At 42.6% G+C, this 11,928-nt stretch overlaps 1 protein-coding gene across 1 annotated transcript; it reads left to right on the forward strand.

The window, feature by feature from the left end:
- The first annotated feature begins 8,435 nt into the window (after positions 1-8,435).
- LOC135510556 (uncharacterized) lies at positions 8,436-10,531 on the forward strand. The gene is made up of 6 exons (XM_064931572.1): positions 8,436-8,509; positions 8,625-8,969; positions 9,124-9,168; positions 9,357-9,482; positions 9,874-9,908; positions 10,007-10,531. Exons 1-6 carry the CDS (start codon positions 8,467-8,469, stop codon positions 10,118-10,120), a joined length of 708 nt encoding a protein of 235 aa, XP_064787644.1. The 5' UTR covers positions 8,436-8,466; the 3' UTR covers positions 10,121-10,531.
- The last annotated feature ends 1,397 nt before the right edge of the window (positions 10,532-11,928 follow it).

An 11,928-nucleotide genomic window follows, 5' to 3' on the forward strand; every position in this document is an offset into this window, starting at 1 on the left:
GGAATGCAGGTCTAACTCTCACGTGAACGCGCGTTGTCAACTCATGGCACTCTGCCAGACCCATGACTCAAAGAACCCTCATTACCCCCTCCACAGTAGAAGCATCAAAAAAGGTTCTAAAGACTGTTGACATCTAGTGGAAGCCTTAGGAAGTGCAATATGACCCACTGTATATTTGATAGACGATTAGTTGAAAAACTACAAACCTCAGATTTCCCACTTCCTGGTTGGATATTTTCTCAGGTTTTTGACTGCCATATGAGTTCTCAAACATCATTCAAACAGACATCATTCAACGAGTGTTTTCTATCCAAATCTACTAATGATATGCATATATTAGCAACTGGGCCTGAGGAGCAGACATTTTACTCTGGGCATGTTATTCATCCAAGCTACTCAATACTGCCCCCAGCCATAAGAAGTTAAAGGCAATGCTACCAAATACTAATTGAGTGTATGTAAACATCTGACCCACTGGGAATGTGATGAAAGAAATAAAAGCTTAAATAAATCATTCTCTCCACAATTATTCTAACATTTCACATTCTTAAAATAAAATAATGATCCTAACAGACCTAAAACAGGGATTTTTTACTAGGATTAAATGTCAGGAATTGTGAAAAACTGAGTTTAAATGTATTTGGCTAAGGTGTATGTAAACTTCCGAACTTCAACTGTATGTCTCTTTCCAATCATCAATTGGCCTCTGCTCAATTTGAATTACTTGATTGCATGATTTTATTTGCCAGTTAAAAAAAAGATATTGGGTGCATTCGGCTGTAATCACATCCGGACGTGATAAGTATTCAGATCACTCTAGCTTTTCCACATTGTGTTACGTTACAGCCTTATGCTAAAATGGATGAAATAGTTTTTTACCCCTCATCAATCTACACATAATACCCAATAATGACAAAGCAAAAACAGGTTTAGGCCTTTTGGCAAGTTTCTTTTAATAATAAGTGAATTATCAATTTTACGTATGTATTCAGACCCTTTGCTCAGTACTTTGTAGAAGCACCTTTGCAGTGATGACAGCCTTGATTCTTCAGGCACACCTGTATTTGGGGTGTTTCTTCCATTCATGTCTGCAGATCCCCTCAAGCTCTGTCAGGTTGGATGGCGAGTGTCACTGCACAGTTGTACAGTAGGGATTGTACAGTAGGGGTTATTACCGTGTAATAGAATGTATTTTATTTTTGTCGCATAAGCTCAGGTAAGTCAGTAGGTTGGGCGGATAGTAGCCTAGTGGTTAAGAGCATTGGACCGACAGGCTTTGCACAAAAAAATCGAGGGGTACCTTGAACTCAATGTAAATTGTAGGAACCTTGTCATACTTATGGATGGTTGATATGAGCTGAGGTTTTTCTCCCAAGGGTTGCTTGTACCAGGAGAAATAAATGGCCACGCCGCCTTCATAGAAGCGCTGTAAAGTCACTGTGTCGCCAACATTGTCTGACATAAGACCACTCGACTGTTGTATTGCTGAGGGCTCAGTCCCAGCATGAACTACAACAAAAGAAAAGACAACATCTTATACAAATATATTAACTGTTATATATACATTGAAATACAAGATTGGAATGCCTCAAAGTGTCTGCGAGTGTTAATAAAATGTATTTGATCATTGTACTCCCTGATGAAGGCTATGGCCAAAAGTGTCTGAGTAAAAAAAAGGTATACTGTACATGCCATCATAACAAAAGTAAATCAAATATACCCATCTCTCTCCAAGAAGAAAAATGTGCACGGTGGTGCGAACATCCTAATAGCTATCATCTTCTTTGAATACCTGTGTCTTGAGTGGAACAGTCTACCTCTGTAGAACAACACTTCTCAAATGAGGTTATTTAGTTTCTGAGATGCATAGCATTTCAGCAGATTTCAGAGTTTCTGCAGTGAACAGCGAGGATATGCTGAAGGTGGGCTACAGTAAGTGCCCCTGTGGTGGCTTGACGTAATCCAGATAACCCAGTAGAGACTGGCTGGACAGAGCTGAGCATCCTGTTGGGCTGACACTATTGTGTTGATCTTATATTATCTATGCTTTCAAATGTAATGCAGCGAAGGTTAGAATTTCACTTTTTTGGATGAAGTGTAAAGTTTAGCAAAAGCCTGGCCTTCATTTTCAGAGGATAGATATTGTTGTTTTAACAACCCACTCCCCTTTAGGCAGTAAGGAACGGTCAAGGCCTACGCCTTTAGAGAAGGCCTAAGAATTTATAAAATAATTGTTGTCGAATTTGTATATGAATATCCTTTTAATATATATTTAATCTTTTCAATAATATTTGAAAAAAGAGAAAAAAGATCCAATCATGATTATTCTTTCATGGTCTCTGCTCTGGTAAATGTGACTAGATAGCTCACCATTGACTAGGCCCTCAGAAGCTTGATATAATACATCTGCCATTCAACCGTATTAGAGCAGAATGTTGGAGTTTAAGTGGAATCAACCAATCACATTTTGACTTGTTCATAGAGTCCATTGTGACCGACCATTTGTGACCAACAGGCTCGATTCAGTCTTATGCAGCAACATTTGAAATTGTGATTTTGACATTGGATAAAAGTAGATACTCAGAGCTAGAAAATGGTATATCGTTCACCTACAAGTACACCTACAAGAGAGCACCTACCCACCTACCCAAATAATGACCATATCATATAGCTGACAACGTTTTAACTTGAACTAATTTGTATTTATTATTTCAGGAAAATAAAATCATAACAAGATCATTATTTACAAGATAATGGTGAGCTAATTACAGAAAATAGTTTACGGTTCTAAAAGCAGGGTAATATACAGGAGAATTTAAGAAATTGGAGGCTGTCTCCTATATCCTAATTTGACGTTGGTGCAGGTCATGTTGTTATTCACATTACCGTCTCTGGTAAACACACTATATCAAATAAAATCTAGGCTTATTTGTCACATGCACAGGATACAGAAGGTGTGAACGATGCAGTGTGTCACATCCTGATCTGTTTCACCTGTCCTTGTGCTTGTCTCCACCCCCCTTCAGGTGTCTCCCATCTTCCCCACTTATCCCCTGTCTATTTATACCTGTGTTTTCTGTCTGTCTGTGCCAGTTCATCTTGTTTGCCAAGTAAACCATTTTTTTTCTCAGCTCCTGGTTTTCCCAGTCTCTTTTTTTCCTCATCCTCCTGGTTTTGACCCTTGCCTGCCCTGACTCCGAGCCCACCTGCCTGACCACTCTGCCTGCCGCTGACCTCGAGCCTGCCTGCCACCCTGTACTGTTTTGGACTCTGCCCTGGCTATGAACGCTTGCCTGTCCCCGACCTGCCTTTTGTCTATCTCTTGGTGTCACATTCGTCATAACAAGGAGACCAAGGCGCAGCGTGATATGAATACATTCTTCTTTATTTAAACGAAGAACACTAAACAAAATAACAAAACAAAACAAAATGTGAAGCTATAACACGAGTGCTGACATGCAACTACACATAGACAATTACCCACAAAACCAAAATGGAAAATGGCAACCTAAATAGGATCCCCAATCAGAGACAACAATAAACAGTTGCCTCTAATTGGGAACCAACTCAGGCCACCATACACCTACATCTACCTAAACATACCAAAACCCCATAGATATACAAAAATCTTAGACAAGACAAAAGCACACGTCACACCCTGACCTAACCAAAATAATAAAGAAAACAAAGATAACTAAGGTCAGAGCGTGACAGTAACCCCCCCCCAAAGGTGCGGACTCCCGGCCGCAAACCTAAACCTATATGGGAGGGTCTGGGTGGGCATCTAACCTCGGTGGCGGCTCTGGTTCTGGATGCCACACCCTTTCTTTACACTGAGTCCGCTCTTGTATCACTGACCCGTGGATCATTGTTGGAGGCTCTGGACTGCGGATCCTCGCCGTAGGCCCCGGGCTGGGGACCCTTGCTGCGTGGATCATCGCAGGATGTTCTGGACTGGGGACCGTCGCTGGAGACCCCGGGCTGGGGACAGTCGCTGGAGACCCCGGGCTGGGGACCGTCGCTGGAGACCCCGGGCTGTGGCCCATCGAGGTTCCGGAGGTTGTGAACTGTAGCCGGAAGCTCTGGACTGGGTACTTTCGCCACACGCTCTGGACTGGGTACTGTCGCCAGATGCTCTGGACTGGCTACTGTCGCCGGACGCTCTGGACTGGCTACTGTCGCCGGACGCTCTGGACTGGCTACTGTCGCCGGACGCTCTGGACTGCCGATGCGCACTGTAGGCCTGGTGCGTAGTGCCGGCACTGGTGGTACCGGGATGGGGACACGCACCTCAGGGCGAGTGCGGGGAGGAGGAACAGGGCATACTGGACTGCCGAGGCGTACTGTAGGCCTGGTGCGTGGTGCCGGCACTGGTGGTACCGGGCTGGGGACACGCACCTCAGGGCGAGTGCGAGGAGCAGGAACAGGGTGTACTGGACCCTGGAGGCGCACTGGAAGCCTGATGCGTGGTGTCCGCACTGGTGGTACTGGGCTGGTGACATACACCTCAGGGCGAGTGCAGGGAGCAGGCACAGGACGTACTGGACTGTGAAGGCTCACTGGAGACACAGTACGCAGAGCCGGCGCAGGATATCCTGGTCCAAAGAGGTATACTGGAGACCAGGAGCGCTGAGCCTGCACCCTCCTTCCTGGCTGGATGCCCATTCTAGCCCGGCCAATGCGAGGAGCTGAAATGGAGCGCACCGGGCTAGAATAGCGCACTGGAGACACCATGCGCTCTACCGCATAACACGTTGCCTGACCAGTAACGCGCTCCCCACAGAAAGCTCAGGTCTCTTATCTGACTCATGCAATATCCTCATGTGCCCCACCCCAAAAATGTATTGGGGCTACCTCTCGGGCTTCCATGCTAGCCGCGTGCCTTCATATCGTTGAGGTTCCTTTATTCTCCGGTATTTCTACTTATAGTATTACCGTTCCGCTTTCGCTGCCTCTAACTCCTCTAACCCCGGCTGTGTCCAGGGTCCTGCTCCGTCTAATATCTCCTCCCAGGTCCATTTCCCCATTAAGTGCTGTTCCTCCTTTTCACGCTGCTTGGTCCTGGTTTGGTGGGTTATTCTGTCACATTCGTCATAACGAGGAGACCAAGGCGCAGCGTGATATGAATATATTCTTCTTTATTTAAACGAAGAACACTAAACAAACTAACAAAACAACAAAACGAACGTGAAGCTATAAACACGAGTGCTGACATCCAACTACACATAGACAATAACCCACAAAACCAAAATAGAAAATGGCAACCTAAATAGGAGCCCCAATCAGAGACAACGATAAACAGCTGCCTCTGATTGGGATCCAATTCAGGCCACCATAGACCTACATTTACCTAGACATACCAAAACCCCATAGATGTACAAAAACCCTAGACAAGTCATAAACACACATACCACCCTCGTCACACCCTGACCTAACCAAAATATTAAAGGAAAAAAAGATACCTAAGGTCAGGGCGTGACACTTGGATTATAATAAATACCAGAGCTCAAACCATCTGCCTCCTGTGTCTGCATCTGGGTCTCGCCTTGTGTCGTAATACAGTGAAATGGTTACTTGCATAGTGGAGTCTTTTGTTTACACATGTAGCCAGCTAGATAGCGATACAATGAACCATAATCCCAACTAATAATGTTACTACCCTGCATGAATCTACGGGTAGCTAAAGCTAACCAACTAGATTAAATGTTAGCTAGCTAGCTAACATTAGGCTATAACTAGCAATGCAAATGGCTCTGAGACAGAAAATATCATTACTACACAGATCATATTCGTAACGTTAGCTAGTGAGCCAGCCAGCCAGCCAGCCAGCTAACATTAGCTAGCTAACAGTATGCTTTAACTTGCAATTAGAACTACTTTCTGACAAAATTAGAAACGTATGATATCTGAAAATGTAGCTGGCTAGACTCTCTTAAATATATGCATGGATGAATATTTCTCCCTCTCACGGATGCCATGGTTGCACTTAGTTTGAAGAAATAAACCCGAAGACAAGTGTTTTATATAACAGCCTTTGTGTTTTTTCTTTTCAACTTCCCTCCACATAATCAAATGCCCACATTTTCTCCATATCCTTAGCTATCATACTCTGCTTCCACCGGGCATTTCACTGATTTCAAAACTTGCTCCTCCAGAGGGTGGAGAGTCGAGAGTCGAGAGCATTAGCAACATTATCACAGTTCTTTGTGATATTGTAAAAAAAAGAATGTGTTAGAAAGGATTACACTCAAATTATACATGGCAGACCGATCTCTCGGCCCATCCATTATCTCAGTGAATCATGTCGAGTCGCGAGATTACTGTCTTTTACCGTGTCTCAACAAACTAGGCTCGTTACTTTACAATTTAATACGTATTTACAGATGGCATACAAGTTTGCTATTAAGGGACACGAAAGTTCACATATTCCAGAAGGCATTTCTGCCCAAGAAACATTTTGATTAAAAAAGGTACTTTCAAATGCTTCTCTTGTGATGTAATGATGCGCAGCAAACGCCTAGTTTCCTGAAACAAGTCACATTTTTACAAAAACATACGGAAACTTCCGCCTTTCTCGAATCATGATTCGAATCATAGCGAGCAGTAGTTTTCCCACAGTTTAAGCTAGCTAGTGTTTGTTGTAGACTAGTGTGTTTTATGAGAGTGAAACACTGTTGCATTTAACCATTAAATCACTGGTTTGTGTGTGTGCTTAATTTGCTAACAATGTTTGCAATGGGAAGTAATAGTTGTACATTAGGATTGGGAAATACTTTTTTGTGTTCTTATGAATGGGACCTACTGGATATTATATCAGAGTGAATGGACTGCTTATTCTTTGGCATCATGCTGTGTGTGACTGCTGTCTTTCTATCTATTTTTGCAAAATGTGCACTCAAAATGAGCTTGGTATTTAAAAAAAAGGATCCCCATTAGCTGTAGCTGGTAGGTATTACGGTCGCTGTCATTTCAGCATTTTGAGCCTGTGAAACACACATCCTGTAATACTCCGGATGTCGTGGGTGTGGAGTCAAATGCAGGAGACAGAGAGTTCAATGCTGTGCGTCTTTAATAGCACCAACGCACCACAGGGTGCTCACAATAGTTACGTTCCCAAACACAGGGAATCAAAATGTGCAATGAAAAATACACGACCAAGTACTAACACGTACCTCTACAACAGAGCCAAAGGTTACACTGAAATAATCCCGCACAACAACCAGGCAGGCCGGCTGTCTAATAAAGACAGACTAATTAAACATAAACAGGTGCTACCACTAAACATACAAGGAGGGGGAGGAAAGACAATCAGTGGCAGCTAATAGGCCGGTGACAACGACCGCCGAGCGCCACCCGCCCGGGAAAGGGAACCACCCTCGGTCGGACTCGTGACACATCCTGTTGAAACAGCGCTCCTGTTGTCTCTTTTGGTGATAGTGTGATAGTGATGGTGTTAGGCTACCATAGGTAGTGTAAGCAATGTGGCTGTTGTTGCTGCTAACGTTAGTGTGGGTGCTATCTCAGTTGTTCTTGATTTTTGAGTTTGGTACAATGTTTTGGAAAATATTTTTCCCCATTTTAAGGCCTAGGTCCAATCGCCATGGTTCGCCACTGCCTTTAAGGTATTGTCACGTCTACTCCCGCTCCACCGCTCTGGGGCTCGATGTCGCTGGTTTACTAACCACCGATCCTGGCAACCCATCATTACGCACAACTGGCAACCATCATTATGCACACCCACTCCCCATCATTAGGCACACCTAGACTTTATCAATACCCTGTTTACTCCCCCTTTATTTAGTCATCAGCTATAGGTTTTCTCTCACGTTCAGTACTGTTCTTTTGTATCTGTTCAGTATTTAACTCACCTTCTGTACCTGCTTTCTCACTCCAGGCGTATACGTTCCAGGTATACTGTGGGTCAACTGCAACACACTGCTCCTGCCAATTGCAAGAGTTCCTAAATTCAGTGATCTATTGGTGCAGTCAAAAGAGTGCCCATATTGGCAAACCACCACCAATTCCAGCCAATAGTTAGCCACTCCAGGAGGTCCTTCTGCCCACGACAATAAATAAACGCAACTGTGAGGAGAATCTCGCAGTGAGAACTGATTTAGATGTCGAATATCTACTGAAATCCAGACACTTTTCAAATTGTATTACTTTAAAGTGGACAAAATATGTTTGACCAACTGTATGTTTGATCAATTATGACTATTTAAAAGTCTGCCAATCTCTATGATGTTAAACTACACTCAACAACAAGAAATCTTATCATTCTCTCTATCAAACCAAATGCAAGAGTGGAACATCAGTGGTTGGTGATAAGATGATTTGTATCTGTGGTCATTGTATTCAGCTATGGTTATCATTATGTCCCGCCCATAATCACAAATTTCTTTCATCTCTCTTATTTGAAGATTCAGTCCTTCATTCATGGTCTAGCAGTGTAGATCTAAACACAGAATGGAAAGCATATATATACCAGCTCTCGTCCTCCACGGCTTCTGTAAGTGACTGTATCTTCAGTTCAGATTTTGTGATTCATCAATAGATTTGGTCTCTCACATAGTTGTGACGTTTTACTCACAACTCTTTCTTAACTTTTGTTCTCTCTCTTTCAGATCTGACCCGTGTTGTGTGTGTCTCTCCGCCACCCTTAATGGTGGTACATTCAGGAGAAAATGTCACCCTGCAGTGCATCAATGTCCTTACAACACCCGGACATGTTGGCTGGTTCAAGCAAGTCAACGGCTCAGAGCCGCTGTGCATCACGTCTATGTGGAGCTCCTTGCCAACTGTTCAACATCAAAATGGATTTCAGGGCAATCATATGGATATGGTCATGACCAACATAACGATCTTTCTCACAATCACAGAGGTGGAAGTAGCTGATTCTGGTCTGTACTTCTGTGGAATGATTGATAAATATTTCATCTTCACCAATGCGACTGTCCTGAAGGTCCAAGGTAATCTTTTCAATACATTGTCTGCTATGACACCAAATGCACAACCATTTATTCTAGGTATATGATATATTTTGACTAAATGTTAGAGATACAATACTATCATATCCCAGTTTGAATAACAGTAGAATATTTAACTCACCTAATTGTTCATAAGGTCACAAAGATTATGACAAGGACTCTACAGAGCTCTATGGAGAAGGTATGTTCATTCTGTAATTTTAAGTGAGAATCTTTCATAAATGTATTAACATGATATACCATGAAAGTACCACAAAATAGAAACAAAGTATAACAGCATCGTATAGCGACCTGATAATTCTCTATTGGTAGCAAACGGGGTAGAAGTTTTTATAGTTCTGAATCTAATTTAAATCTGTTTTGTAATAGAGGAAGATGAAACCATGAACCTCTTCCTACTGGTTGTAATCCTGGGTGTTGTAACTGCTGTTCTATTGATAATCATCCTCATCCTGGTCCTCAAGGGCAGAAGAGATGCAAACAGACTAAACACAGGTATGGAGCCCATTTCATATGGTGCCTGCTATTAACTACACGTACATAGAAAATGTTTCACATGACATATTGCAGGTGATATATTTCAGGGGTAGGCAACCCTGGTCCTGGAGTGCCGCAGAAACATCATGTTTTTAGTTTAACTGACCTGGAAGACTAGGTGTGTTGAATTTAGGAAATCAATGAACTGATCAATTAGCTCAGTTAGGAAGGTGTGGTGCTTATTTGGAACCAAATCCTGCAATACCTGTGGCACTCCAGGAACAGGGTTGCCTACCCCTGACAAACTATATACTGAGAATTGAAAGAGTCAGTAAAAGTTATATTGTGAACACTACAATGGAATGATCAGTTGATATCTTCTCTCATCTCTGTTTTATATCATATTCAGGACCCGACTCGCAACGACAACTACAAAATGATCAGGTAAATGCTATTTGTTCAGTGAAATCATTTTGAAAATATAAGCAATTCAGAAACAGTGTAAATTATAATTGTATGTTATGGTGTTTCTAAATGTACAGAACCAAGATCCTGATGCACTGAATTATGCTGCCCTGAATTTCACCTCCAAGAAAAAGGAGAGAAGAGGAGAGAAGGAGTTGGACCCCCATGTAGTGTATGCTGTTACAAGATGACAAAGTGGAGGATGGAGAGGAGGACAAGTGGTTTGCCATGTCTTTGAATACAAGTTTAATTCTTCCTTTATTGTATGTGTAGTTAAATCAAATGTATTGAAATGTAAATCAGTAAATATCTCTGTAGTTTCTGTACATTGTACCTCAGGGCTTCTGTAGCCCTCTTCCACTCTGTTAGGCCACACAGTTCAGTGGTACAGGGGTAGTTAGAGAGGGGGAGTTAGACTCAAACCACAACTGTGTCATGGCCACAGAGGAGTAGTTGCCTCTTTTGGCCTCTCTTAGCTTAGTTCCCTGTTGTGTTTATTAGTGATTTGGTTATTCTTTAATAAGTTGGCAGTAAAGGACAAAGTACCCAGCATTGGACAACTGTATTACATTGATTACTTAATAAAAATTAGAGTTTAAGCAAAACTATCAAATTGTTGTTTGTCATGATGTTATTCGCCGCTTAGGGCTTCATGTCTTCACTGCACAGATCACAGCCACCTTTTCTGAAAAGCAGCTAGTTGCCTCATATGGAGAATAATATTCGGAGTCTGGGGTAGAGGAAGGGCCTGTGAGAAACGCGTCACTTCCTGTGGTGTGAGTGACAGGGAGGAGCAGCTCAGTGATGAGTGAGACCTGCTGAGGTGAACATCACTGGGCCTCTCTGTACAGAGGCGGGTCTTAATCCTCTCTGCAGACTCTCATTTGATGCATTCGCTGCAGACGCTACATCCTTGGCCTGTGGTTAGTGTCACATCGCTGGTATGAACAGGGATGGAAAACAACTCGGCCTGTGGTCGGTGTCACCTCGCTACTATGAAAAGGGATGAAAAAACAAACACCTCATACAAAGATCTCTGTGGTCAGAAGTTTCCACTGCCGTGAATTGACTTACATTAATCTGAAGAGTTTTTTATTTAATCAACAAACTATGTTAAATTGTTACACGATTAAATGTTTTACCTTTATTTAGTCAGTCAGTTAAGAACAAGTTCTGAACTTCAATGACAGCCTAGGAACAGTGGGTTAACTGCCTGTTCAGGGGCAGAACAACAGATTAGCACCTTGTGAGCTCAGGGATTTGAACAACAATCAATTATTAATCATTACCTCACATCAGTGTCATTCTGAACAGTCGTAACCTTCTTGGATCTGCAAGAACCACAGCTTTACTCATCATTCAGTACTACACAGATTGGTTGAATTATGTATTTACTAACTAAGTAATAACACAGAACACAAATACACACTTACACGAGACAAAGGTCTCTAGCGGACTGACAAGATATGATGGCTTATTCCACAGAGATGGAGACGCGTGTGTGGAAAATAGAGAGAAAAAGAAAAAGGGACATTTATTGTGGATACATTCTAGGACTGTCCTCATGTTAATCATATGCCTTGCATATGAACCGTCACCCGTTCGGAATAAGAAAATAATTTATGTACTTACGTGTTGAATGCTGTTCGTTCGTCATTTATTTCCTTCGGAACCAAATCTTCTCGGAAAGATGTTTACGTGCTCTGATTGTCCACCAGAGGTCACAATTTCCTTCTTCTTAGTTGTCCGGTCTCCAATGAGCTGTTTACTAAGAACAGCGACTTAGCCGTACCAGTGAATGTCTGAGAGGGGAGTTTTTGGAAGTTGCAGTTTTTGGCTGCAAAGGCATTCCTTTGGTTGAAACTAAAAGGGTAGAGCGAGAAAGTTTCCCCCTCCAGAGATTTACAGCAGGGTATGAATATTGACCATCCAGCAGCTCCCCGTCTCCCCTCTGGGGAGAGACAGAGGCCTGGTTACTGTCACCAGCCACCCCCCTAAC

This window comes from Oncorhynchus masou, chromosome 23 (assembly GCF_036934945.1).
Source record: "Oncorhynchus masou masou isolate Uvic2021 chromosome 23, UVic_Omas_1.1, whole genome shotgun sequence".
NCBI lineage: Eukaryota > Metazoa > Chordata > Actinopteri > Salmoniformes > Salmonidae > Oncorhynchus > Oncorhynchus masou.

Excerpts from the sequence above, each read along its gene's own strand:
- LOC135510556 (XM_064931572.1), top strand. The coding sequence starts at position 8,467 with ATGGAAAGCATATATATACCAGCTCTCGTCCTCCACGGCTTCT. Across the intron at positions 9,169-9,356 it reads TACAGAGCTCTATGGAGAAG|AGGAAGATGAAACCATGAAC; the intron begins GTATGTTCATTC and ends GTTTTGTAATAG. Across the intron at positions 9,909-10,006 it reads GACAACTACAAAATGATCAG|AACCAAGATCCTGATGCACT; the intron begins GTAAATGCTATT and ends CTAAATGTACAG.